This window comes from Colletotrichum abscissum, assembly GCF_030869225.1.
Source record: "Colletotrichum abscissum strain IMI 504890 chromosome Unknown Scaffold_25.1, whole genome shotgun sequence".
NCBI classification, from domain to species: Eukaryota; Fungi; Ascomycota; class Sordariomycetes; order Glomerellales; family Glomerellaceae; genus Colletotrichum; species Colletotrichum abscissum.
Window position 1 is genome coordinate 441,446 of NW_026850154.1, and position 27,695 is coordinate 469,140.

The 27,695-nt window shown below is 52.7% G+C and overlaps 10 protein-coding genes across 10 annotated transcripts; 5 read left to right on the top strand and 5 right to left on the bottom strand.

Moving 5' to 3' along the window:
- Positions 1–266: 266 nt before the first annotated feature.
- Positions 267–1,647, bottom strand: CABS01_10093 (uncharacterized protein; the record flags this gene model as incomplete). Its single annotated transcript, XM_060543449.1, has 3 exons — positions 267–837; positions 896–1,374; positions 1,453–1,647. The coding sequence occupies 3 exons, from the start codon at positions 1,645–1,647 to the stop codon at positions 267–269; spliced, it is 1,245 nt and encodes a 414-aa protein (XP_060399630.1).
- Positions 1,648–4,304: 2,657 nt separating this feature from the next.
- CABS01_10094 (uncharacterized protein) lies at positions 4,305–5,507 on the top strand (the record flags this gene model as incomplete). The annotated part of the gene is made up of 3 exons (XM_060543450.1): positions 4,305–4,769; positions 4,918–5,271; positions 5,334–5,507. Coding segments are annotated over 3 exons (993 nt in total), but the record flags the coding sequence as incomplete, so codon positions are not given.
- A 1,272-nt stretch (positions 5,508–6,779) lies between these two features.
- On the bottom strand, positions 6,780–9,191 carry CABS01_10095 (uncharacterized protein; the record flags this gene model as incomplete). Its single annotated transcript, XM_060543451.1, has 3 exons — positions 6,780–8,650; positions 8,723–8,968; positions 9,029–9,191. The coding sequence occupies 3 exons, from the start codon at positions 9,189–9,191 to the stop codon at positions 6,780–6,782; spliced, it is 2,280 nt and encodes a 759-aa protein (XP_060399632.1).
- Positions 9,192–9,934: 743 nt separating this feature from the next.
- CABS01_10096 (uncharacterized protein) lies at positions 9,935–11,573 on the bottom strand (the record flags this gene model as incomplete). The annotated part of the gene is made up of 10 exons (XM_060543452.1): positions 9,935–9,977; positions 10,038–10,457; positions 10,517–10,651; positions 10,702–10,739; positions 10,808–10,845; positions 10,898–11,027; positions 11,089–11,111; positions 11,166–11,251; positions 11,316–11,344; positions 11,403–11,573. The coding sequence occupies 10 exons, from the start codon at positions 11,571–11,573 to the stop codon at positions 9,935–9,937; spliced, it is 1,113 nt and encodes a 370-aa protein (XP_060399633.1).
- Positions 11,574–12,817: 1,244 nt separating this feature from the next.
- Positions 12,818–14,481, bottom strand: CABS01_10097 (dihydropyrimidinase; the record flags this gene model as incomplete). Its single annotated transcript, XM_060543453.1, has 3 exons — positions 12,818–14,155; positions 14,208–14,375; positions 14,446–14,481. 3 exons carry the CDS (start codon positions 14,479–14,481, stop codon positions 12,818–12,820), a joined length of 1,542 nt encoding a protein of 513 aa, XP_060399634.1.
- A 532-nt stretch (positions 14,482–15,013) lies between these two features.
- CABS01_10098 (carbon-nitrogen hydrolase) lies at positions 15,014–16,834 on the top strand (the record flags this gene model as incomplete). The annotated part of the gene is made up of 1 exon (XM_060543454.1): positions 15,014–16,834. One exon carries the CDS (start codon positions 15,014–15,016, stop codon positions 16,832–16,834), a length of 1,821 nt encoding a protein of 606 aa, XP_060399635.1.
- A 273-nt stretch (positions 16,835–17,107) lies between these two features.
- Positions 17,108–19,252, top strand: CABS01_10099 (fungal specific transcription factor domain-containing protein; the record flags this gene model as incomplete). The annotated part of the gene is made up of 4 exons (XM_060543455.1): positions 17,108–17,799; positions 17,879–18,514; positions 18,575–18,921; positions 18,999–19,252. 4 exons carry the CDS (start codon positions 17,108–17,110, stop codon positions 19,250–19,252), a joined length of 1,929 nt encoding a protein of 642 aa, XP_060399636.1.
- Positions 19,253–19,422: 170 nt separating this feature from the next.
- CABS01_10100 (NCS1 nucleoside transporter) lies at positions 19,423–21,216 on the bottom strand (the record flags this gene model as incomplete). Its single annotated transcript, XM_060543456.1, has 4 exons — positions 19,423–19,873; positions 19,939–20,428; positions 20,484–20,957; positions 21,036–21,216. The coding sequence occupies 4 exons, from the start codon at positions 21,214–21,216 to the stop codon at positions 19,423–19,425; spliced, it is 1,596 nt and encodes a 531-aa protein (XP_060399637.1).
- A 646-nt stretch (positions 21,217–21,862) lies between these two features.
- Positions 21,863–25,320, top strand: CABS01_10101 (male sterility protein; the record flags this gene model as incomplete). The annotated part of the gene is made up of 4 exons (XM_060543457.1): positions 21,863–21,999; positions 22,064–22,729; positions 22,783–24,503; positions 24,563–25,320. The coding sequence occupies 4 exons, from the start codon at positions 21,863–21,865 to the stop codon at positions 25,318–25,320; spliced, it is 3,282 nt and encodes a 1,093-aa protein (XP_060399638.1).
- A 527-nt stretch (positions 25,321–25,847) lies between these two features.
- CABS01_10102 (uncharacterized protein) lies at positions 25,848–27,545 on the top strand (the record flags this gene model as incomplete). Its single annotated transcript, XM_060543458.1, has 1 exon — positions 25,848–27,545. One exon carries the CDS (start codon positions 25,848–25,850, stop codon positions 27,543–27,545), a length of 1,698 nt encoding a protein of 565 aa, XP_060399639.1.
- Positions 27,546–27,695: the final 150 nt, after the last annotated feature.

A 27,695-nucleotide genomic window follows, 5' to 3' on the forward strand; every position in this document is an offset into this window, starting at 1 on the left:
ATTGGCGCATTGCCGCCATGTTACGTTCCTGACGTAGCTCGTTACTTTCTGCTTTTCTCTGTGGACTAGCAGCCGACTTTTGGGTCGGTTTTCCTTTACTCCTATTCAACGCCATCGCATAACCCTTGACCATCGACAACCACTCGTACACCAAAATTAAGAGATTGGTAAAAGTTACCGCTAGACCTCGCAACCAACGGGAGCCTCATCATTGTCACCCAGGATTCCTTATATATACCGCCTCATACAATTGATCCGATCCTCCCTTAGCTTCGTTCCGTCGTATGCTTGAAGTCTCTCTGTACTCGAATGGCGTGAAGGGGGATTTCATCCTCGCTCTTGTCATCTCTCTCCTTGACGGGATAACTCGAGACCGAATACCCAAACCCAGTGGTGTCTGGTCTCAGCTTGGAGTCCTCTAGAGGAGGTGTAGGCTGGCGGCTGGTGCCCTCAGATCCGTTGTCATCAGGTAACCGGTAAAAGGCATCTTCGCCGGCGCCGTGTTTGGTTGTTGAGAGATTGCGGGCGATTTGTGAGCCGCCGTTGGTCGTATGGGGGTCCTGCGAGGACATGCCGTTGCTGAAGTTGGACTTATTCTTGCTGGAACCGAAGCCCAGCGCCGTCGTGCTGCGGAACATGCCGCCCATGCTGCCCTTGAAACCGCAAGCTCGAACGATGCGCTGCATGGCGGGACGGATGGTAGGTAGGCAGGCGGAGACAATGCCGGCGGACATTTCGATGGCGGTCCAGCCGACTGTTGGGGCGAGGGTGTAGCTCGGGTCGGTACCACTGTAGGTGAAGAGGACGCTCGTTCGGTATGCCGAGGTGAAGACAACACTATGACACGGGTGAGCAAGACCGAGTGATTGTGGTTCTTACGGCAGAAGGCACTTACAAGAAACCGAGACCGAAGGCGAAGGTCAGGGCAATCTTTTCAGCTTTTTGCAACTGCAGCTTCCACACCTGAGGAAGAGGAAGCAACAAGATGAGAAGATCGGTGAAGATGGTTGAGGCTGCGTTGGCGATCCAGGTTGCAACCTGGTTGATGCATCTGCCCGGGATGTCGGGATACCAGAGCTTCTCGACAGGGACGCAAATAAAGATGAAGAGGAAGGTAATGCAAATGACCCAGGCGAAGACAAAAGAGATGACGAACCACGTCATCTTCTTGAAGAATGGGATGTGAAAGATGCGATAGTACATCAACATCAAGCTGAGCTTGGTCCAGCCCAGGTTCCAGGCGTAAAGAATCTCTGCCACGACGAGATACTTGGCCATCAACACGATATTGTCGACGCCGACCTTGTCTGCGTGGAGGCCCATGCCCACCGAGTGCATCGCGAAGATGAAGCCAACAACAACAAGGTTCCATAACTACTACACAGTCAGCTTCTAGTCATATCTAGAGAGTCATGCCTCTAATTAGAAGCATGATGTTGGTGGGAAACGCACCATCGACCAGACAATCAAGTAGTCATCCCACCACAGCTTCTGACCCTTCGTTTGGCGACTGATGAGGCGGAGAACAACGGCGAGTACTGCGAGGACCGTCACCGAAACCACAACTTCGACGGTCCATGGCTGAATGTTCTGAGGGTCGTATCCAGGAAGCCCGGGCAACGGTGACGGACCTGAGTCGGTCGACATCTTTTCGTGAGTAAAGTGCCTTTCACCTCACTGCGGCGATGTGTTGAGTAATTCTACAGATGCCGCGGGGAAGAGAGAACCAAATTCTCGGGAAACGGGGGGGGGGGGGGGGGGGGCCCCACCGGGGAGGCGCGGAGAGGGGGGGGTGGGGGACAGCCCCACGGGGGGGGGGGGGGGGAGGGGAAGGGGAGGGGGGGGGGGGGGGGGGGGAGAGGGGGGGGGGGGGGGGGGGGGGGGGGGGGGGCGGACCCAGCCTGATAGCTGCGAATAGAAGAAAGAAGGAGGGTCTGGTCAACTACCAAGGGAAGGGGACGGGTCAACGCACTTCATCAATCTTTCTTCACTCCGAACGGATTCGCTTCGCAAGAGGACTCCATAAACAGAAGCAGGGCAACTGGATCACTTTATTCTGCCCAGGCACCGACTTGAAGGATGGGCAGAATCCTTCTGCAAGAAACTGCCGTCCTATAGCCCTGGCCCCTGAAAACAACGTGAAGCCTGTAAAGAGACGAGCCCCTGGACAACGTGGGAATGACGAAAAGCTAGGAAAACTGGGGAGGAAAGAACGTGTGTTCTTGGTTAAACACATGCGAGGATGGTGAACACCATGCGAGGGTCTGATGGAACTCTCCGTTCGGCCGCCATTGCTTCATTCCTAAAACGGCGGCCAAGAGGGCCGCATATATGTCAAACGAGATATGCAACCAAAAAGGGAACTCGATCATCCACAGGAGAGGCGAGCGAGTGGGTGGACTGACAGGAAAGGATATCTAATAGACATGCAAGGTTCACAAAAGAGGTAAATTCTTCGATGCCACGAGGGATGTCAGGCAGGCCCCTGGTCTGTCTCCTGTCTATGTATGCACGTTGCTGTATTATTTCATACTTCAGTTGCTGCCATTGCTCGCCGCAATGTTGATCGCCTCGTTTCCCAAGCGAGAAAGGAATAGAAAGTCCACAATAAGTGAGTGTTTTTCCACGCTTTGTGGACCAAGGTTGCTAGCGGCCAAAGGATGACAGGCCTCTGCAGGTCGAACGACGTTCAGAATTTCGGCGTTGTTCTCCACTGAATTATGCGATGCCCTGGGGCAAAGTGACATGGCTGGATGGGGATCATCCCGGATTGCTTCGCCCGGTGCTGGGATCCGACTTAGAGGTGCCTCGAATAGGCATCGGCTAGCACCCTTCCCTTCGGCTCTTCAAGTCTCCAAGGCCACTAAGACGTTTTTGCTGGCGCTGCCCATTGCCCAGAGTTAGATTCCCCTGGTCGGCCCGGGGCTCTCGTTGTCGGGAGATTTTATGACGGCTGGGCCTTTGATTATGTGGTTGTCCTTACACATTGAATTCCGCATCCGGGCTTTGGCCGGCTTTGCCTTGAAGCTTGCAGCTTTTGCGAGAGCCAGGAACATCAGACTTTCCAACAAGGGCTCGCTTCCCCCCCTAGTCGAAGCCTCGGCAGCCGCATGCGTCGCAGATGAAATGCATGGCGTGTGGGATTGGGGGCGGCAGAAGGGGATCGAAGGAATGCCTCGCGTCAAACGATCGGCCCCGGCCGCTTGAAGAATTCCCCTGAAGAATTCCCGAATTCATCGCATCAGAGCCAGACATGTTGTGCGTTTAAAGCCTGGCCAACCCGTCCCCGTCCACTTTGCTCACAGACATTTTCGGCCTCCCACCCGCCTTATGTCTATGAAATACCGAACGGGTAGAAGAAACACTAGAGGAAGGATGTACCCGTCCCTCCCGACAGTTCGTTTCTCTTAGACGGGCGGGAAAGGGAATTGACTTTTGACTTTCAACGGTCCTGTCTCTTCCAAAACGACGGCGCCTTTATCAACTCTGACGCCACGAACCCGAAAATGGTATGAGATGAACCTCTCACCACCATGACCGCAACGCCATTCACAGCCGGCCCCGCTGCCGATGAATGAACCCCCTTTCTAGCGGTAAAATGACCGAGCAAGAATGGCACCTCAGGTAGAGTCGTTCTCGGCTTCTTCGGTCGTCCGTCACCATAGCACCAGCGAAAACGCTAGCTGGGGAGGACATGGCCACCGCCAGACTAAAGCTGGCTGTTCATTTCGCCCCTCAAAAAGCAGACCCCGAGTCATGTCCCGTCCCTGTTACCGATGTCTGTGCTTCGGCGATAGCACGAGTGACGAAAGGATATTCCTGGAAATCATCCAAGCCCAACGCGTGGTCGCTGATTACAACAAGCTCCTCTCTGGAGTCTGTTCCACTTGTCAAAAGAAGGATGTTGTCGGATACCGTTGAGTGTCCCCTCCAAGGGACCAGGACTGGCGAATAATGAAGACTTGGTGACTTGTTCAAACTGGAGTCGCCCACAACCGTTTTTTCTGCCATCTCCACCTCACCGAAACAGGGACAGGCCTCACCATGAGGCGACTCGTTTGGGAAAACCAGTCCGTGGTCTACTGCGACAGATGTTACGTTCAATTGGGCTCCCGAGGCTTCTCGGTGGAGTCGGCCGTTTGAGATACACCGCCGCCTCTGAAGTTTACCCAATGCAACCCGCAACTGGCGCCACGAGGGGTAGGATCTCCAGAACCCCTCAGGAGTTGCTTAGTACATGTGAAAATCTGCATCTCTTTCAAACCTACTACTAAACCTAACTTTTGTCCAAGCCACCTTTCTCTGACCTCTCGGAACCGAACCAAACTCAAAGCAGCTCGTTATACACTCGCAGACAGCAGAGCAACAGGGCCCAAACGAACTACACACACAAAAATCACATCATGGCAGCCACAACCACCATCCAAGTCCCCCACCTCGGCGGCATCACGGCCGGCTACCGTCTGTCCGAGGACAAGGTCGACCCCGCCAAGCCCACCGTCGTCCTCATCAACTCCATGTGCACAACCGTCTCCCTCTACAATGACCAGTTCAACAGCAAGACACTGACGGACGCTGTCAACCTGCTGGCCATCGAGCCGCTCGGTCACGGCTCCACCAGCTGTCCCGTAGAGCACTTCACCTACTGGGACACTGCCATCATGGCCCTGCAGGTCATGGACAAGCTCAACGTTCAAAAGGCTTTTGCTCTTGGCACGAGTCAAGGTGGATGGATGGTCACCCGCATGGCCATTTTGGCCCCTGAAAGGGTACGTTACGATGCCACGTGACATTCAATGGTCCCGTTACACTGTCAATTTGTTTCCATGGGATCGCGATCTCTTTTTTTAAAGAGAGGATCGTTGTTTTTTCATGGGATTGAGTTTTCTGGACTGTGCTGAACTCCATCGAATCTAGATTCTGGGTCTCCTGCCCTTGGGCACGTCAATGGATTACGAGTCAGCCGACTCCCGTGTCAAGGGCTGCTGGGACCCCAAGGCCCAGCTCCTGGCCTTTTACGACGGCTGGTCCAGTGCCACCCCGACGCCGGACTTCGTCGTTGACGATATCTGGTGCGGCATGGTTGGCAGCCTGGGCTTCTCAGGCACCGTCCCGCCCGAGACCCTTGAGTTCTGGACAAAGACCCTTAAGTCTGTCTACAAGGGTGACGAGGGCCGCAAGAAGCTCAAGATGGCCCTGGGTAACCTTCTGTCGAGAGACGGCCTGCTTTTGAGACTGAGAGACGTCAAGTGCCCCGTCTACTGGCTCCAGGTATGTGATACTACGGTCGAACGACCGGACTATCTTTGAGCGCCTCGCTGACCAAATCTCAGGGAACCGCCGACCCTGTTTTCGGTGTCAACATCCCCGGTGAGCAAATCAAGCTCTTCACTTCCGCCCCGGAGGCGACGGTGACGTTGGTTGAGGGTGGTGGCCACTACTTGAACGCCACCAGCCCGAAGGAGGTTGAGGAGGCTCTGCTGAAGATGGTGAAGACGTACGCCTAAGTCCGAGTCTTCGTTGTACGTTTTTCGGGATGAACTATGGCGTTATGATCATGAGTCGTGAGCACGATAGGCGAGGAATGCATGCAATACCAAACGGCCCCCAAGTAGCATGCTGGGCAAGAAGCACGTAACATAAAGTATTCGTAGCAATGGTGGAAAATGAATGAAAATCCCAATGCTTGATCACATCTGGACGTGGTCCGGGTGTTCCCCGGTCAAAAGTCCGTCAGCTCGGGGTCCAGTCCGTATTCCATCTGCCATCCCAAGGAGGAAACACAATGACATGTCATCTTTCTCAAGCGCCCAGTCACCAGTCAGGGGAATATCCACGTCGATCTAGCGATCCGAGCGTCAGCTATTGAAGAGCCACCTCAATTGCGACGTTGATAGACCCTCATCAAGTGCGACCAGACCAATTGCCTCAACAGCGCATTGATGGGTGTCCTAGCCTCTAGCTTTTCAGTCATATTCGGCCATGGTCCGGTCGTGACACACAGACTGCCGTGAGGCTGAAAAGTTGTCGCCACACTACCGAGCTGGGTTGGGATTCCTATATGGCCGGGAACCAGGTCCGGGCTGCCATTCTCATGAGAAAATAACCATAAAGCCGGGGCTTTGCTCGAATGTGGAAACACTGGCAACGACGGGAAGCCGAGCGGACGAGCGATTCGCAGCGAAATAGGCGACCCTACGCGCGTCCTGGAGAGTGGGTTGGCTGATTGTCAGCCGATGAGTCGCACGAGCCATAGTCGACCCGTCGCCGCGAGTCATTGAGCGGCAATTTGGACTCGGGTTGTGAGTTATCACAAACCATCGCCAAAATACTCGCAACTGTTGCAGCTGATCTATCAGCATGCTGTTGGACAGTGTGTGAGAGTATTGAAAGTGTATGATAAACTCACCTGCCACTCACAACATCAAGTCCTGGCAGCCTACCTCTCTGGGTGTGACTATAAACGCAATGACAGTAGCTGCTACCACCGATGCTCTCAATGGCTACAGCCTAAGCTCTCCTCAGTATAGCTACTCTGAGTTGAACGTCGTGTACGTTAGGCAGCAATGACAAGAAGAGAGGTTCCCCGTGTCTTAGTGGTGGATTGCATGATCGCGACTAGGATGTGTGTTCTGTGATACTCGACGAGCGACCTCGTTCCTCTTGGAGTTGAGATTTGTCTAGCTAAAGATAGACGTCTTTCTCGAGGACTAATGTGCCTTTCAATACCTGGAGCAAAACATTTACGGTACTTGTTTTCAACCCTCAAGGACTTATTCCTAAAGTAAGAGTACATCTTGCTTCTTTCCAGTCGCAAAGATGCGTCCATGGCCGCCCTCAGAGAATATTACAAATATTCCGACTCGATAATAGCCTTCGAGGCGATCCGCCGGATGAACAATGAGCCCCCAAACAGTCTTCGGAGCATCGCTATCTTTACAGGAGGAACATTGCTCTGTCCTTCTCCAGTCTTCACAATTGAAGACCATTTCACCCTCTGGGAAAGGGAAAGACCTCCCTGGCCCGTCTCGCAAACTGGACAGGTATCGCAGTTTACCCCAGTTATTAGTCTTATAACAACAACTGGAAGTCAACAAGAGCTTCATATGGCCTGGTTGCTGTATAGTAGCTGCGTTTACGGACCAGTCAAACATGCAGAGGCCACTCCCATCAGAGAAGTATCCGATCGGGGGGTTTCCCTTGCGTTTGGGTTCGACATTCACATCTGAGGGGAAGTCGGCCAACGATGCATGCATTCGAAGGTATGAGCCGGGATTAAGTCGACCAAATGGGCTGCGCCATTGCAAGTCCATGTGAATCCCGGTGATGGTGTATTCGGCTCGAACATGGGTTGGCAATGTGTCTGATAATGACATAAGCTTCTGGTTGTTTGAAAGCTTCTCTTGTGGCCTAGGATTGTCCACGTTGTAGCGTCGGCATGGTAAAACCTCGAAAGGCCGTAGCTGAGAAACCCAACTCCACGACGGGCCGACGTAAGGCTTTTGATCCCTCTTCTGTCGGAGTGCTGTCTCGAGGGTACCAACGTCCGGGTTAAGCATTTCCCAGACAAGCCCGTGTTGCAGGTCATTCATCCATAGGCCAGCAAGGTAGGTATCTTCCGTAATCTTGGCACACTCCTCAGCCAATCCTGCTATGCCGGCCAAGAGATCATCTCTGTAGCTCCACGACCTTGTCTGAATCTCCAGTATCTCTTCCCATCGGGCGTAGGCGTTGCGCACCCTACGCCATACTTCAATAGGATCAGTTGGCTTCGGCTCTCGTGCTATGTTGACGAGTGGTCTCAAGGATCCGTGAACGACTGATCCGAGATTCACATATGAATTCTCAGATGTTGAGCCGTTCTCGCAGGCAAAGTGCCACAACCCAGGCCCGATAAAGAGCAGCCTCGTCGACAACATGTTCTCCTGGAACGTCCAGCCCCTGGTTTCCCATACTGCCCGCTTCAAGTCATTGATCAGTGACGAAGAGTTCCAAATGGGCTTCCGATCATCCGAAGAAGGGAAGAACGTGTAGGTCCCGCGAACGCTCTCGCGTCGTTTCGATTGAAAAGGCAAGTCGAGACCTGGTGCCCTTTCACCAAGGTAACCCTGCAAACAGGACGCAGACGTCAACGGACAAATAGTCAGAGTCGAGCAATAGTACACACGACCCATGGTCAAGCTTTCCGAATTCCAGTCTTCTATATCTCCTTGAATTATGCACAGGGCATCCACCCAAAGATATCGTAGACCGAGAGCTCTACAGGTGATGGCGGTGTCTTTCACAACCGGACTCATGAAGTCGAGTGGTATACCCTCAAGGTGTTCTGATAAGTTCTTTCTGGTGGTCTTCAACTGCTCAGCTGCATCCTCTCTAGATCCCCAGCAGTAACTGAGTGTCGCATATTCAACTCTGCGAAGGTTTCCCTCATTTCCTTTGTGCAGGATATCCGAAGTTACAAGGCGCGGGACGTCTAGATCGGTGCTGCCAACGTCTATGAGCCTTGTTGGAATGAAGGCTGTGTCTTCCTTGACATGATCACAATCGTTCTGACACCTTTTGAGCTCGTACTTTATCCAGTCTACATTGGCGGGATCAAGTAACCGGGGACGTCGCTTGTCGTCGACTCGCAACCAATCTGTGACATTGTCTAGCGCGGATGGGAATGTAAGCTCAGGCAACTGCAAACTACTCGAACTATGTCAGAGATATCGAAACTAACCGTCGTCGGATTCGATGTTGAAGGTTATAGCCGCAAGAAACTCCTGCTCAGGGTGTTTGTACACTTCACACCGCCAAAATACAAGGCCTTCCTCGTTCGGTTTCGAGCCGAATACATCTCTGTCAGCGCCCCAAATGTATCCGCCATTAATGTAGACATCTCCCCTATAGTTTATCCCACGTTTGATGATGTGTTCTCGGATGAATGTGCACAGGTGGCAGCCGTTGGTTGAAGACTCCGCCAGCACTGGCAATGAAGGTAGCGAGTCCCTCCATTGGCAAGGCGATCCCAACATGATAAGTTCACCTTCGCCTTCAGCTTTGTGTCTCAACGTTACAGCAGAGTCCGAAGAAGCAGACTCTTCCTCAATGAAGTCATCGATGCTATCATCCATCAGCACGGGGTGACATCTTTCGCACAGCGCTGGACTTTCGAGCGCTCCAAAAGTGAAAGGCGACGAAGGCGACATTGATTCTTGAGTTGTGAGAGTATCGTCGCTGGTAGAAAGCTTTTTGAGGTACTTATGAGAGTCAGCGATAGTGTTTATTACTGTAGTAAGGACCATGTGGAAGTCATGACGAGGTCGTCGTCTTCGTCGTTGCCTAATGCTTGAATGAGTGATTTGTTACAAAGCGGGGGAGAATCCCTGCTCCAGCCCTGCCTACGGGATTTCTTCATTGTTCGATGCATGATCAGCACAGGGTTTCTAGACTGAGACTATTTCAGCACGCTCATATGCCTGTTCTATCAACTGCTAAATAGGGTCAATACATCCTTCTCCAGCCTTTCTTTAGTCCTGCTCTATTGCGATTCATTCGCACTTGGCCAGATAGAATGGAAGTAAGGTTAACTCATAGGTAATTTATTATTGCCTGTCGAAAAAGTATGCAATTCATTGACGCTGTATGGAAGTCGATGGGAGGAAGTCGATGGGATATAGGTTCATTGAAGCCAGTCATACTTTCCTGTACCGAGACGAAATTTTACCACACTTAGATCAAAGCAATCGCATGTCAAAGCAAGCATGCGTTACTAATATTGCTGCAAGACCTACTCAGAAATGTTGCAAGCTTTCTCTATCACTTGCTTGATAGACTTGCCCTTGAAACCAGCCTCTGAAGTTGTGCTGGCTTTCTGCAGAAGATACATTTCAGTCGGAATAAACTCCCAGGAGAGATGCGCGACGTAAGACCCATTTCGCATTTCCCGTCATTACTCTCCTCCCTTCTCTGGCTTCTGGCCGTAGACCACGTTACTTCGAAGTAGTTAGAATCGAGCTCGTCTTCTCCCAGGTCTCATCAGCCATCAAACTTACTAGTACAGCCAGGCATGAATCTTGGGATCTTTCAAATCCTTCCGAACACCAGCCAGCAAGACAAGGACCTCTTCCTTCGTCCATCCAAGAGCTCCGCAAAGAAGGCGCAGGGAGAAGCCTTCAAGGCCGTCCAATAGCTGGATCAACTCCAGCATCCCAATGTCTTTGAGATGAGGGTCCTTGGCCCATGGGCCAGCAGGGATCTTGAATGGTTGGTGGTGAATATTGACAAAACCGGTATTCTCACGCACAATACCTTCCAGCTTGGGTCCGATTTGCCCATCTCGGCCAAAGATTTTGCAGGCGTCCATGAAGAGGTCGACCCACCGCAGGAGCTCGGTACCCTCGATTGTACCATCGTCGGAATAGATCATAAAACTCCAGTCTTGGAACTCGGCCCAACCGCCAGGGTTTAAGTTGCTGCCGAATACTTAGAATAGCTCTAGCTTTAAGAAGCTAGGGGTATAGAGGTGGCTTACTCATAGACGCGCTTCACGTACTTTGGCCAGTCCGCGATGGACCCGCACATGTAACGGCTGAAAATGAAGTCATACTTATTTCCAAGCCACTCGCTTTCAACGTCATCAATCTCGAATCTGACATTCGGCGGTACCCTTTAATTGGAGTTAGTACGTTGAGAGCCTCATTCCCCGATGAGATTTACCAAGCTGGCTGAATGGCGCTGAGATCGTTCCCGAGGATCTGCTTTTGTGTCAGCAAGTGCTTATTATGGGCATGGATGCCTGGCTGGTATCAAATGACATATATACCTCCGCATTGGGATACTTGTCACCCATTTCAATGGCCCCTGAAGTTGTCAGTCTTCTTTATAGCGACTAGGAATTTTGATGCTGTGTTACAAATGCCTGTTCCTGTGCCGACATCAAGGACCCTATGCATTTTTGTCTCATCTACCGGAGCCAAGAACAGTTTGTTTCCGACTGTCCTCGTCAATAGCGCATGGCAAAAGTCCAGTCGGTCCATCTCGCTCTGATTATCACAGCAATTAGTTTCATCTGCCAGGAGCCATCATATCGCTTTTATGGTTTACTTCATCGTTGGGCAGGATATAAGCTTGAGAGAACAGTCAGTCGGGTTCCAAGAAATACTGTGTTGGTAGTAGCATACATCCGGATCGAAACGAATGGTAACGACGGCCATGCTCGGTGGGGTAGTCAAGGACGGACGAGGATAAGGATGCGGTGTACGAGGAGCTACAGAATTAGGTCGATTCTACTATGGAGGAATGGGCCCATCTTGGGGCAAGACGTCGCACACATTCTATCGTCAATGGTAGACGCGTTGTCCTGGCGGGTTTAGATGTCAGTGTATGCGCAGTGAGCAAAGACTTCGACCGTCACGCACCGATTCGGCATCATCGATTGCGATATCAGCCTCCAGGTCAGTAGCTCCAGCGGGGGACAACCCAGCTGCGTCCGACGGAGTCTTGGTCTTCGGGGGAGATCTGGCCGACTGCGGAGATTGTGCCGCAGGCGATCCTGCCGGCGGCGTAGGTTTCGAGGTTGAGTCGGCCATGACGCAGGATTACAGTTGCGCTTCCAATGACAACTAACTACGTAGTACGAGATCAGGTACAAAAATGGCGGAAACGCGAGAACAGATCAGATTCCAGCCGCTCCATGAGTCGCGCCCGGGCCCGCGGGGTGTTTTGTAGAACCCTACCACGCCTGAGGACCAGGTTACCACCCCCGCAGCTCGGCAAGTTATGAAATGTTGGTGCTTTAGTTCTACGCCTCTGTGCAGTGCGTGCTGGCTCTTCTCTCGCCCGGCTCCGTCTTAGTGTGCGGCACAGCTGCATAGTGTGCATAAAAAACCAAGTCTTCTTCCCGATTAGTCTTCCTACCGCGGTTGGTGGAGGGTATCGAGCACGCGCACGGCACACCGAGACCTCGTGCCGCTCAGCTCCTCCCGAACGTCTGGTTTCGGTACAGTCCCTCGGACCGTTTGGTTCTTGACATAGGTTCTTGCATTACCTAGTTGTCCTCAAGCCGGTCAGCCGTATCACAATGAGGTCTTCTTCCTGGTCAAGCGGCGCAACTCTCGTTTAAGTGTATTGATCAATTGCTGCTTCCTGAGATGGCATTGAGGCGTGGAACCTATTGTCAAATGTGAATTCTTCCAGAGACAATACTCAAGTCCGGAATCAATTGAAAGTCCATGGTACGATTTGGTAAACCAAGTTGCGCCAGAATAAAGCTCCAGAGACGCATGCTCAAGGGTACCCTGCAGGTTGCTTCGGACCGGAGAACCCGAAGCTCCGGAATCGATTCCGGTGGGTAGTTAAACGAGGAATCTTTGGCTAACAAAGACGGCACTGTGGCTCCGCTAGATCTCCCACCGGGTTATTCTTTTGTGCAAGCAAGACAGAATGACCGGCAGCCGCTAATGCTTTTGTGCAATACTTTACATGTGTTAACGCCATAGATTCTAGAAGGGGTATTCACGCCCGATTATCGCTATGTGATAAGTTATTTACATGACTTCAGCCAAATCGTACTAGAATATCTGGCAACTTTATCGTTGAAAACGTTGGAAAATCAAGTATGTGTAGCCGATATCACGAGTGGGCTCAGGGGTGAAGACGTCTGTCTCTTGGCTATGGAAGATCTCCACCTACCAAAGATGATGATGCGTCAAATCGGTTGGTGAAGTAAGCTATCGTTTACTAAGGCCGGTCGAACCGTGGTGCAGGACCAGAGCTAAATTATCTGTGAGTGACTACTTAGTAAGAAGGGCCATAGAGATCGAACTAGCTTACATCATTTCATCGGCAATGGCTGGAACTCATTCACCCATTGATTCCTCGGCTTGCTCAATGTGCTCTTTCCACGCCGCAAAAAATCGCCATATCCCATATCGCTGACAATACCGCTACTATCGCGGTCCCAAACCACTTTGCCTCGCAAAATGGTATAACGCGGCCAATTGTTAAACTTCATCCCTTCGAAAGGCGAGTAATCGATATCATGATGCAACATCGAGTTCTCCAAGACAAACGGCTCCATCTTTGTTAAGCCCGTCCCGCCGCTGGCAGCAACTTGCTCAATCGTTGGATACCAGATCACAAAGTCGGCATCATATCCTGCGGCAATCGCCCCCTTCGTGTCTCCCAACCCGTAAAGCTTTGCCGGGTTCGTCGCCGTGACCTCGACAAACTTCTGTGGCGTCACTCTACCCGTTAACACGCCGCCCTCGAATAGCAGCGGTAGTCGTGTCTCAACGCCGGGAAGCCCGTTGGGAACCTGGTCATACCTCATCAAGCCATCTTCCTTGCCCAATCCCGCCTTTTTGCCGTCAGGGTGATCATATTTACTCGGCGCGTGATCTGAGCTGAAGGTCGTAAACGTCCCATTGGCAATACCAGCCCACATGGCGTCCAAATCCATGCGGTCCTCACGTAATGGCGGACTGCAGATATGCTTCGCGCCGGAGAAGCCATCAGTGGCCGGATGAGACGGCTTCAGGGCATCGGCTGTGAGATAGAGGTAGTGGGGGCACGTCTCCGCGTGAATTGGCAGGAGCCTTGTCTGCGCGCTCCTGACGTGCGCGGTGGAGGTCTTGGAAGACATGTGGACGATGAGAATGGGGATATCAGAGAGCTCAGCAAGGGCGATAATGCGGTACGTTGCCTCATCTTCGGCGATGGTGGGCCGGCTGATGGCGTGATAGTACGGCGCAGTGAGCTTCTGCTCTGCAAGGCGTGCCGTGATCCAGGTGATCATGTCGCTGTTTTCGGCGTGCACCATGGTTGTCATGCCTAGGTTCCTCGTAGCCATCATGACATCTAGGATCTCGCCGTCTTTGAGCTGCAAGGGCTCGTAGGTCATGTAGAGCTTCACGGAGGTGATGCCCTCGCTGACAAAGAATGGAAGTTCATCGCGAAGGATGGTGGGGGTCGGGTTTGTGAGAATGATGTGAAAGCCGTAGTCGCAGTATGACTTCCCTCGGGAGCGTGAGTGATAATCATCTACGACTGGGTGAAGAGACTGATGGGTGCGTTCCTGTGTAGCGAAAGCAATAATCGTTGTTGTGCCTCCTGCAATCGCTGATCGAGTGCCGGTCTCAAAGTTGTCTCCTGTTGGAGAGTTGTCCTGATACTGGTTTAGACAAGGGGGTTCTGTTTGGAAACCGAATAGAACATTTTCTTACCTGGTCAAGGTGTACATGGGAATCCACGCCGCCCGGCATGACGAAGCCATGTTGTGCATCTATCACTGTCTTGGCCGAGAAAAGAGACTTGAGATCCTGGCCTACAGCTAAGATCTTGCCGTCGCGAACCACGATATCTTGTCTCACGTGGACATCAGATGCCGTTACCTATTTTGTTTCTCCATCAGTCATTTTGCCGATGGGGCCCTCGCTACAACATGATTCATGTAGTACTCACCACTGTGGCATTCTCAATGATGAGATCAACCTCCATGTCGCTTTACCCAAGTGTGCTATGACAGCAGAAGAGTCTCAGTATGCTAAAGGCGATTTTTGAGGCAATCAACCAACAACAAACTTCGCTTCGGTAATTCGTAGATTCTTTCAATCTGTCCTTGAGTTTCCCTTGACACCATATGGAGTATCTACAGAGTCATTAACGACATCTACACTGGCTGTAGACTTGATAACGCTGTTCCTGCGAAGAATAAATAGGCCTATCAGAGATAACGATAGGCAGAGACGGCAAACTACCCGACGGCCTATCGGCGCTTATCGCCCACAACTTAGACTACCTTAGGGAGCTGCAGGGAATAGGACGGACGATACGGAGCACTGCACGCTGATCTCAATGCATGAGGGGTAGACCCAGCACTACTTTGTGGGAGATTCGGAGAAGAGCTCAGCGACTTCTCGTGGCGAAAAGAATAAGTTTGGACTGAAGTTTGCATAGCGGCAGTGAAAAGAGGGAATGTGAGAACATAGCAACTTGACAACTGCACAAGAAAAACAGGAAGTCAGCGGCAATGCTATCACGGAAGCTTCGCGTGGCTGCGGCTCAGATGGGCGCAACGCATTACAACGACCCCCGGCCCAAGACACTGAATCGCATGCTATCACTTCTTGAAGACGCAGCCGCAAAGGGAGCACAGCTAGTTCTCTTCCCTGAAGCCGCCTTCACAACCTTCTTTCCCCGGCATCTGATAAACGACCCCTCTGAACTTGACTCCTTCTTCGAGCACGGCGATGTAGCGACTCAGCCGCAGACAAAGCCGCTATTCGATAAGGCCAATGAGCTGGGCGTCGACATCTCGGTCGGCTTTGCCGAAAAGGCCGACGACGGCGAAACCTTCAACTCCTGCATCTACTACCACGCAAAGAGCGGCTCCATCCTCTCAAAGTACCGCAAGATCCATCTTCCGGGCGACTTTGAGCCCTTTGCGGACCCGGATGCCACGAACCAGCTAGAGAAGCGTTACTTCAAGCCTGGAGACCTCGGCTTCAATGCGTTCCGGGTACCCGATCTGACAGAGCCGGAGGCGGCACCGGAGCGCGGGGACCCCATCTTCGGCATGATGATCTGCAACGACAGGAGATGGGCTGAGAGCTGGCGCGTCTTGGGTCTACAGGGCGTCGAGGTCGTACTGTGCGGCTACAACACGGCCGGGTTCGCGCCGCATCTCTGGGGAACCAGCGCCAGCATGGATCCGGACGAGGCGCGGAGCAAGGCACTCTTCCACCACAAGTTGGTGATGCAGGCTCATAGCTACACGAATGCCTGCTTCAGCATCAGCGCTGCGAGGTGTGGTCTCGATGACGGGAAGTACGACCTCATTGGCGGTAGCTGCATCACTGGTCCGGAGGGCGAGCTCATCGCTGAGGCATCTACAACAGAGGACGAGGTCGTCTATGCAGAAATTGACCTGGCTGAGTGCCGGCCGGGCAAGGAGCGCACATTTGACTTTGCCAGACATCGTCGTGTAGAGCATTATACTCGCATCACAGAACAAACCGGCGTCGTGGAGCCTCCCAAGCTCTCGCCCTTAGCCGAGAAACACAACGGAGCAGTAAGTAACGGCATCACGCCTGGACAGACTCAGAAGAAGATCCGCATCCTCCTCATCAACCCAAATAGCACCCGCGCCATGACCGACGCCTGCGTCGCCATGGTCGAGAGCCAATTACCCCCCGACGTCCTCGTCACAGGCTTCACGGCGCCTAGGCCGGCGCCCTCAGCCATCGAAGGCAGTTTTGACAACGTTATGTCCGCCGCGGCCGCCGCTCGCGCCGTCCTGCCCCTTGCGGCGACCCATGATGCCGTCTTGGTGGCGTGCTACTCCGACCATGCCCTCATCCGCATGCTTCGCGAAGAACTCCCTCGCCAGCCCGTCATCGGGATCATGGAAGCCTCGCTCTTCGCGGCGCGAACGCTGGGCGGGCGGTTTGGGCTCATTGCCGTTAGCGAGCGGTCGAGGGTGTTGCACGAGGATAGCATTCACCACTATGGCTTCTCAGCCTCCTGCGCCGGCGTGGTCTCGTGTAAGTTGGGCGTGCTGGACTTGCACGAGAAGAGCCAGGATGAGGTCATGGGAATCATGGCAGCCGTCGGGAAGAAGCTGGTGGAGGAAAAGGGGGCCGATTTGTTGCTTCTGGGATGCGCCGGTATGACGCCGCTCAAGGGGGCCGTAGAAGCGGCTGTCGGGGACGACGTGCAGGTTGTTGACGGCGTATTGGCTGGGGTGCATCACCTAGTTGGATTAGTTAGAATGGGCGGTGCCACGGCCAAGAGGGGCGTCTACAAGAGCTCCGGTGACGGACGAAAGGCGAGAGGACAGGATTGGATCTAGTTCCTGAGTTGGCCGCGGGAATAACAACATGAGCTTAGATGGAATAATTATCAGCCGAAGCTTTATCACTCTTACACCATGGAGCTTGTTGCTATCGAAATGCAGGGTTGTTTTGCTGATGATCCAATCGGCCAACGCCCCGTTATCAGAGTCTGATAGTTTGCAGATCAACTCAGAGTCTCAACCAACATGGAATCCTGGGGAGGACGCGGGGAATGAAGTCCGCAACGACATCGAGTTTCCTAACATGCTTTCCATCTTTGAATCCACACCATGGAGATCAACTTGAACGGCCAGACCAAAAAGAGTAGTAGGAACAGTCATCCTTGCGACTTTTGCCGTTACAAGCGCGCCGCTTGCCTTGTGCACGAAGACACGCCACCATGTGAGCTTTGCCGACGGTTAGGCAAAGAGTGCACATTTGTTGGGGGCCCTAACAAGAGAAGACGGCTATCCGAGCGGCGGCAAAGCGGCTCGAGCGATGGGATACGGAGCCCCCATCACCAACAGGACGGAGCTGCCCCTGGAGCAGATGGGAGGTTTCCGTCTGTGGAGGTTTCGCCCATTGCCGATTCCATCTTTGTGAGAGGGCTGATGGACTCTGCGAGCCCGACATCACCACACACAACGTCTTCACCAGATGTTCCACGTCGAGACAATGTCTTCGTACCGTCGTCGCTGGACGCGGAGCCTGGTCACAATGCTCAGGTAATAGGTCTCAGCGGTGAATCGGATCCGTACTTGCTAAATCTGTACCACTTCGACGAGAGAGACGAATGCACGTTTCAGCAACTCCGCATCAGGAATATGGGGCCTGAAGATGGGGTTCCCATTCAGTTTATGCTACAGCGTAACTCACAAGCTAGTAAAGCGCAACCAGGAGGGCTGGGAGCTACCGCGGCCGACCTTAGATGCGAGGTCTCGGACTTGGTCTCTGAGAATGTTGGTCAAAGGCTCATCACTCTGTAAGGAATTGGCCAGACCCTAGGATACTCACTCGAATATGCCTGAGTTCAGAATGAAGTTCCGACTGACTGGTGGCAGTTTCTGGAAGTATGTTCAACCTTACTTCCCGGTCGTATCCAAAGAACACACAATCCAAAATCTTAACGGCAGCCCCTCCACAATGCCAATATGTCTCCTGGCAGCAATCTATGGCCACGCCCTCCCCTTCTGCGTATTCGACGACATCCTCTGTGTAGACGTCGACACCCTCCCCTCGGCAGACCACCTCTTCAAACTTGCCTGGATGGCCGCCCTATCCGAGTTCCATACTCCATCTCTCGCCACGGTGCAAACGATGCTTCTCATGATTCAGCGACGGCCAACTAACAAGCACGTCGCCGACACGCCGTTCAAATGGACCATGCTCGCAGACACGGTGGCGCTCGCGCAGTGTTTGGGACTCAATCTGGACCCATCGGATTGGGCGCTTCCGAGCTGGGAGAAGAGATTGCGGCGGAGGCTTGCTTGGGCGGTGTATGTTCAGGACAGGTGGCTGAGCCTTAACTTTGGCAGAAGTTCGCACATTCAGGAGTGCGATTGGGACGTCTCGTCGCTTGGGCCGGATGATTTTGGTGATGTTCCTGGTTGTGAAGGTGAAGGGCCCTTGGTGTGTAGGCACTTTCTGCACCTAGCCTCTCTAACTGAGATTGTGTCCAAGATTCAACAAAACATGTTGTAAGTTGCATCGCAATACAGCGTCACTGCTCTAAAATTGGTGCTCATTGACCGTTGTAGCTCTATCAAAGCCACTAGAGCTCTCTCCAAGTCGCTCGAAGCAACTTTCGAAGTTGCTCGGCCTTTGAGGATTGAGCTTGCAGAGTGGCTGCAAATCCGACCCGACGTAGGGGAACAGCCCTCAGCATCTCTGCCAGAATGCGGCCTAGATGGGAAAGGTAGTCTGAAACTCGCCTACATCACCGCAAAGATTGCTGTCTTCAAGGCCCTTCTTCGACCGAAAAGCATCGAGGTCCCAACCGAAGCCCGCACGGCGTTGCGCACCGGCTCAATGACTATCGCGCGAGAGATGCATGACTTTCTCGCGAAACTGGAGGCTCATCATCTTGAAGCTTTCTGGCATTCATGTAAGCGTTGCCCCAGCCTCCCACACGAGAAGCGTGCTTTCCCCGGAAGTATTCGCCAGATAGCTGACCATGGCTAGATTCCCGTGTCAACTTTGCCATTGCGAGCAACTTCATTGTCTTGCTCTTTGCTCTCTCTCCGACGCTATCGGAAGCTGAAGACGCCCTTGCTCTTTTGATTCAGTGGAGGGGCTTATTGCGGATCAAGTCGAGAAGCTGCGACTTATTGAACTTGAGCCTGCTGAGACTTGATGCCATCTTCGTGGCTGGGCTGGGCAAGCTCATTGAACTGACACCCGCGGCAGCTGAGGCAGCCTCGAACCGGGGTTTGTGAGATGGGCTAACTTACATGCATGATTCACATCCAAGCCCGTGAACCATTCTCGCGAGAACCACAGGGAAGTAGGCTGGGCCTTAAGCTCATAGCATGTGGTTCCAATAAAATTAGATGATAACGTGTACTTATCTAGCGTCAGGGTATGGTATTATGAGTCTAAGATCACATCATCCCGTCTTCACGTCTTGGTCTTTCCCTTCCAAGCCTTTCTCTGACCCGTTTGAATCCTCCACCGTGGGGTATCCGTCAACGTACAACAGCTCCCGGCTATCGTCTACGGGGAATGGCTTAATTTTCCAACACACCCAATACGTGAAACTAGCCACCAAGGTACTGACAAGCCAACTCAAGCTGTAAAGATAAATGGCCCCCTTGGGAACTCCCTTGGCGCCACAAGCAGCGGCAAGACCGGGCATGTTGGGAATGATGGAAAAGATGAAGGCGATAACCGCTCGGGGGTTGACGCCAAAAGTGTAGTAGTGTATGCCTCGCGGATCAAAGAGGGACGAGACTGCCATTGCACGCTTGCGGCAGATCCAAAAGTCGGTGATGATGATGCCTGCAATGGCGCCCAGAAAGAGAGAGTATCCACCAAGGAAAGAGGAGAAGGATTTAGCACTGCCAGGAAGTCCACAGGTTAGTACAAAAGATCGACCATTGGACAACACACAAACACAACTCACCTGTACTGGATGTACCAGGGCACGGCACATACGCCAAACACGGCACAGATATACGCTCCGCGCCTATTGTTGATATACTTTGGAAACCATAGCGCCAAATCATTGCTGAAAGAGACGCTGTTGGCACTGATATTTGTGCCAATCACCGCAAACGCCCAACAGAGACCCGCGAAGAACTGAGCAGCGCGGTTGTCCCACAGCCGTGCGACTTCCAGGGGGTTCCAGGTCACCTTGCCGTAGATGACTTCCGAGGCGCTGCTGACGGTCGCACCTAGCACACCACACATCGTGACTAAGACGCATAGGCCGACGGCTTGCGTCCAGAAGACCTGTCGGGGCTCCTTTGCATACCGCGTGAAGTCGGGCATGTTGAGGGCGAGGGTTGCCTTGGGGCCAATAGCGCTGGTGACACATTGGAAGAATACGACAATAGCGGGCGTGCCATCCTTGATGAGAGTTGGTTTTGAGAATGTCGGGCCGAAGCCCTTGCCTGAGAAGAGGTCAGATCAGTTGCCCTTGGATCTGGCTGGATATGAAGAGCATACCAGCAACAATGGCCCAGATGAACAACGTCAACCCAAAGATTGGCATAATCACAGTCTTCACCATGAACATGTACCTTAGACTGCTTACATGCAACCAGAGCAGTGGCAGCTGAACGATGATGAACAAGAAAAAGCATAACAGCTCGGAGCTGGTGACGTGCGCGCTTTCGGCGAGGTGATTCGGGAAGTTGTTGAATGACGGCCAGATGGCGGAGATCATGACCTGCAGGCACTGCCCACCCTGAAACGACTGAGTGCCGAACCAGATACAAGCCACGACACCACGGACGAAGACGGCGCCATATGAACCCCGGAGGCCAAAGGAAGCTCTGGTGAAGACGGGAAAGTTGATGCCAAAGATGCAGCCGACGTAGCCATCTAGCATTGCCGGGATGCAGACCAGGACGTGGCCGATGAACACTGCAAGGATTGCAAGGCCCGGGTTCAGGCCTTTTGTGACAGAGGTTGAAGAGACTGTTGTGATTGAGAACGGATGTTAGTAGCCATCTCGAGTCACCAATTTGTTTCCGGACTACCTATGTGAACACTTACCTTGATACATCGAGATGGAAAAGGCTTCGGCGATCCAGAATCCGAGCAAACTCGGCCAACCCCAGGTGCGCTCCGGAGAGCCCATCGGAATAGGATCCATGTCCTTGTTCGAGAGCCGGCCTCCCTCCGTGCCGAGGTCGGCGCTCTCGGAGCGGAGCTCCAAGCGATTCCGTAGACCCATCGTTGTAGCGACTGCTATGCGTGTAACCGCAGTAAGTTCTCGAGTCTCAACTACCTATACGTGGGCTTCACCTTTAGGAGAAAAGGGAATGTCAGGGCGATCAATGGCACAATTGAAGTTGCCAATGGTGCGTGCGGGGAGCGGGAACAAACGATGTCTAATTATTTTTACGTTGTTGCGCATCCGGTCTCGTTTCTAAGACGAGGCTTATCAGATTCCCTTTCAGCTATCCTGCTATCGTCGTTGCCGAGCGCCATGGTCGTGCGGTTTCCGGATGCGCACCACGCCCATAATGTTTGTGATAGGCACGCGATAGGCGTGGGTTGTTATCAGACCGATTATCGGGGATATCATTGGCCTATCCTTTTCTGATGTTGCGTTACTCCAACAAGGACTATGATAGGCGTTGCATAATCTAATCAGCTGATCGGCGTCAGCATAGTTCAAGTTGTAGAGAGATTACTTGACTCGATAGGATTGATCTTGAGTGACGATTCGTAACAATATTGTCAATCGATTCTCCCGTGGTCCGCGGTAGAAGTGTGATACTTATTGGATATCGATGAAAGGAGCTTGACTGACTGAAAAGCAGCTTCAGAGAGTCAAGACAACATTGAAGGCCTCCCTTCGTGTAACCCTTGGCAAGATGGCACCGATTGCGATGTCTGACCTGAAGTCACCCTCATCAATTGCTGCCGTCGACCCGACCGTTTTCCCTGCGCTAGATGCCGACGAGCAGTTGAAGAAATTATGGCAACTCCACGGACATCCTCATAGCTCAAGGTCCCAAATACCCTCGTTTCTATTATGATTTGAAGTTCCAATGACTCTAACACTGAATTTTCAGATTCTCTGACCCGAAATTGACGAGTGTCGCGGCATTGGTTGAGCATAATGCTGTAACTCAACCCTCCAAGCCGGCTTTCATACATCCTATCGGTGACTCCTTCGAAGTGCTGGACTGGGCCCGGCTCAATCAGTTTTACCTTAGAGCATCGAGTTTCTACTCTAAGCAGTTTCGGGAGGAAATTGGTGCTGCCAATGAAACGGGTCAGCAACCCACTGTCGCTCTCCTCGGCGTCGGCAACTCGATCTCGTATCTCATCACCCAATTCGCCCTAAATCGTCTGCACCTTCGGGTCCTACTTCTTAGCAACAAGAACTCTCTGGCAACGAGAGATCATCTTCTTCGAGTGTGCAATGTTATTGCAATAATCATCGACGAGGCGAATAAAGCTTCACTCCATGGGGAAAGCCCGGGTCAACTCCCGTTGACGAAACTCATCAGCTTAGATGAGCTGAGAGAAAACAAACCAGAGGCTTTTGAAGAACCCTGCATAGGGTTTGAGACTGATGATGAGTGGACTCTCCAGTCAATGATCATCCACTCATCTGGTTCTACGGGAGTGCCGAAACCAATTATCCACACGAATCGGAGTCTGTGTCAAATTGCACGGATGTACAGATTACTCCCAGAGTTCTTCATTGAGAACTGGTATCTGTGTTTTCCCTTGTGAGACCTGGAATCTCCTTGCTGTTCCTCCTGCGCATGCTCATTCATCTTAGATTTCACGTAGCTGGGTTGTCAATAGCCCTGTCGGGACTCCCAACCGGTCTACCTACCTCCTTACCTCCAACACAATGGCCACCGGCCCCAAGTTCAATACTTTCTGCATGGAAGTCCTTGACTAGCCTCGGCTATCCGCCCGACTGCCTGCACTGCGCACCCTCAGTCATTGAGGACCTCTACGAATACATCACTCTCACCACCAAAGACTACACTCCTCTGACGGACTTGAAGGTCCTACAGCCCGGCGGAGCTCCACTGTCCCCTTCAATGCTGTCCAAACTTCAGAACATCGGCGTCAATGTTAAAACAACATATGGTACATCAGAAACCGGTCCGCCTCTTCGGACAATACCTCACACAAGAGACAATCCAGACGTGTACCGCTTCCGCAACTTGTACCCAGAGTCAGAACATGTAGGCATGGAGTCCATTGCGGATAACCTCTTCGAGTGCGTTGTATATCGAGGGTTTCCTCTAGCCGCTGAGCTCTGGCTTGAGGAGACGGCGCCGAATCCATACCGTACGGGGGACTTGTTCATCGAGGATCCCCCAGGGAGCGGGTATTTCGTCCTCCAAGGCCGCAGAGATGACATTCTCGTGCACAGCAATGGAGAGAAGACACATGCCACGGCTCTCGCCATGGCGCTTGAAGAAGATAAGACGGGCACTATTGCGAAGACGGCAGTGTTTGGCACAGGAAAGCCTTGCCCTTCCGTCGTTGTTGAGATCGACTGGTCTGAGGTGGAGAAGCGATCCATATCAGAACCTGATCTTGCTGAAGAGGTGTGGAAAGTAGTGGATATCTGCAACAGGAATTCTCCGACGTACTCACGAATCCCTCGTCAAACGGTTCTCATTCTGCAAAATGAGGAGACGTTGCCAGTCACTCCAAAAGGGAACGTGCGACGGACAATTGCCTGGGATCTGTATGGAGATAGGGTGGAAAAACTTTACAACTCCTTCCTAGGCAACCAGCTCGAGTCTGATAAGGCCTCCAAGCCGTTTCTTTCCAGGAACTCCGGTACTTCGGATCTCGAAATCGTTCAAACCGTTGTCTCTGATGTATTCGGTCTCTCTGTGGAAGATTTGGCGCCAGACCAAAACTGGTACGAACTCGGTCTCGATTCTATGCGCGCCGTCGAGATACGATCGAGACTTGTGAAGTCGTTCGGGGCGTTCCCTTTGATGTTCATCTTCGAATATCCTACGGCAAGGAAGCTTCTCGAGTTCCTTCAGCTATTCAAAGGTGGTCTTAATAGCAATGCCTCGGCGGCCGGCAACCACTATGAGTGGATCAGGTCGACCATCCGCCGCATGAACATTGAGATCGACAACTTGCAAGTCAATCAAGCTCAACAGGAAGATTTGGAAAACGAGGGAGAAGTGATATATCTCACGGGAGCCAGCGGTGCTCTGGGCAACGCACTATTGGAAGTCCTGGTCCAGATGGCAACTGTTCAAAAGATTTACTGCGCCGTACGAGGAGCAGATCCTCAAGCTCGCGTCTGGGGCTCTTTGAAAGAGAGAGGGTATCCTGCGATCATTCATCAAAGCGAGAAGATTGTACCCGTCAGCTATGACATGAAGGACGGAAAGCTAGGATTGGACGAGCGGATGTATCAACGTCTGGCGAATGAGGTGACCACTGTGATGCACAACGCTTGGAAGTTGGATTTCAATCAGCCAATTCAACAGTTCGAAGACGATTGCCTGAGAGGTGAAGCCCAGGTTAATTATGCCGACATGAAGCCTCTGAGCTAACGAATATCTGGTTAGGAACCATGCATCTCATGTCTTTCTGCCTCAAGGGGCTCAAGAAGACATTCAACTTCATGAGCAGCGTCGCCGCAGCAATGGGAAGCCCCGCCGGCACCAAAGTGCCACAGCTTCCACTCTCCCCGGATCCTGCAAATACACTTCCCACCGGATACGCGCAGTCCAAGTTCATCATCGAGCAAGTCACGCAGCACTATGCCTCTACTCACAATGTCCCTGTTCGCATCCTCCGAGTCGGCCAGCTTTGTGGTCACTCGAGGCTAGGGGCATGGAACCATACCGAGATGTGGCCCACCATGATAATGGCTGGACTGAATCACCTTGATGCGATGCCGAGCTTACAGACGAACGTCGACTGGCTGCCCGTCGACTTCTGTGCTGAAGCCATCAGCGATGTAGTGATTCACAACACTGCCGAGACGACGTATGCTGTGTGTAATCTTGTCAACCCGGGCGCTATCTCATGGGAGCAGCTGCTTTCTATGCTGGAAGAGGCCTGCGGACGGAAGATTCAACGCATTAGTATGAGGAAATGGGTGATTAGGTTAGAAGCGACTGCAGAATCACAGAGCTTGGGTGTGAAGGAGCTACCAGCTCTGAAACTCCTAGGCTTCTTCCAATCCATGGCTGAAGGCAGTGGAAATGGCGAGGGTGTGGAATTCGATGCGGGAACCGTAAGGAACGGAAGGCGGATTGAGGTGGATATGATTGAGAGGTGGCTAGGAGTATGGCGTCAAACAGGTTACTTGAGGGAATAGAGAGTCGACCATCTTGGTATCTTCGTGAAGAATCCGACGAAAGAGGCTTCATCTCGGCTTCCGTGATGTGACTTGTAGCGTTGCATTCAACCCGCATAAGAGGATTTCGGCACTTCAAGACTTGGCACTCTCCGACGCTGTGGCATGCTCCGACGATCCTCCCGCGGAGTCCACGCGTGCCGCGGTTGGTCGGAATGCTAAGCGGCGTCCGGCACGATGCTTTGAACATGACCAGACGCCACGGTCTTCAACGCACCGAACTTATAGCTTGACCCAACAATGTTTCGCGTCGGATTGGGTTAAGGTAGCAGATATATTACCCGTTAGGCACTATACTTGGTATGTGCCACCAAACCTGTTGGACAAACATGTAAGCCGAAAACCCCAATCGGGAAGCAAACTATTCTGAAGCGAGCGCATCACGCTTGCATGTCAGCATCTGCGAATTACTTAAGACTACCAAGTCTCTCATTCAGGTGCCCCAATGATCTTGTCCTTGTTGCTGACGTTGAACAATAGCCTCTGCGATGCTTACCTCACGCGTAACGTCGTTCACTACCCGCCACCACTTAGCGCACCTCAGAGTAGCTACCATATGCAACCACAAGACACGTTCCTTTCACACCACCTATTCAGTAAAATCCAGCCAGCAACATGACATAATTGTCGTCGGTGCTGGCATCGCCGGAGTCTGCACAAGCATCGCAGCCGCAGAAAAAGGCGCCAAGGTCCTTCTCCTGGACGATGCCCACGGCGGTGGAGCGTCCGCGCTATCAGGAGGTGTAGTCTACGCCGGCGGAGGCACGCGACAACAAAAAGAAGCCGGCTACGGCCAAGATACCCCGGAGAACATGTTCGCCTATCTCAAAGAGGAAACGGGGGACGCAGTCGATGAGAAGACTCTCCGGCGCTTCTGCGACGAGAGCGTGGCGCGGCTCGAGTGGCTCGAGAAGCACGGCGCACGATTCGAGGCCTCGCTGTGTCCCTACAAGACCAGCTATCCGACGAATAAGCATTACCTCTACTTCTCTGGGAATGAGAAGTCGTACCCGTTCAATAAACTGTCGAAGCCGGCGCCCAGGGGACATCGGATGGTGCAGCCGGGGTTCTCTGGGTCTGCGCTATGGCAGGCGCTTTTTGACTCAGCAATACGTCTGGGAGTAGATTTCAAGCCGGCGACTAAGGTTCAGCAGGTTCTTCTCAATGACAAGAGGGACAAAGTTAGCGGAGTTGAGATCAAGACGTTGTCGGGTACCAATTCGCTGTTCGAAAAGCACAAGGGCCTCACGCAAAAGACTAAGAAATTCCAGCTCATGGCTACTCCGCTAGCCGACGTCTATCACCGCAAGGCAAGCAAAATCTGGCAAGAGCAATCCACCTCGCAGACCATACATGGTGGAGCGGTGGTCTTGAGTGCCGGCGGTTTTGCATTCAACCCCGAGATGAGGCAGAAACACGTCCCCGAGTTCTCCCAGGTCGCTCCGCTCGGCACCAATGGCGATGACGGATCTGGAATCAAGATCGGGCATGCAGCGGGAGGATCAGTCTCCAACATGAACAACATGTCTGCGTGGCGTTTCTTGTATCCTCCAACGGCCCTGCTCGAAGGCGTCGTCGTATCTCAGGATGGAGAGCGTATGGGTGCGGAGGATGTCTATGGGGCGGCACTCAGCGATACTATGATAAGACAACATGGGGGGAAAGGCTTCTTGATTCTCGACTCGGATCAATGGGCGAAAGCAAAGAGACAGGTCTTCCAGCAGACAAACATGCCTCTCTTGATTCAGAGACTGCACTGGCTCTATTGGGGTTACAAGAAAGCTGGCTCATTGGCAGCGCTGGCTGGAAAGTTCAATATCTCGGCCGTTGGTCTGGCGTCGACAGTCAAGACCTACAATGATGCGATCGCTAGCGGAGAAGAGGATCCGATGCACAAGGAAGCCGACTACTGCAGCCCAGTATCGAAAGCCCCATTCTATGGCGTCGATATCTCCTGTCGCACTGAGGGAATCCAAGCTGTCAACGGACTGACGCTCGGCGGGCTGCGGGTGGATGGCGAGACTGGGCTAGTCCTGACCGGAGATGGTCGCGAGATCGATGGGCTGTATGCTGCTGGGCGAAGTGCTGCTGGAGTCTGCGCCAATGGTTATGTGAGCGGGCTTTCCCTTGCTGATGGTGTCTTTTCGGGGAAGAGAGCGGGTGAACATGCTGCTCGGCGGGGGTAAGGGTTTGGTGTAAATTCATGTACTCGTTAAAGCGTCTTCAAGTCCTCATCTAGACGGCACAGATTACTTGTGCATCCAGAATCCAACCCCGTCGAAAGCGCCGTTCTCCTCCCTATCCTTACGCCGTGACAGCTTGTCTGGGTTCCCTCT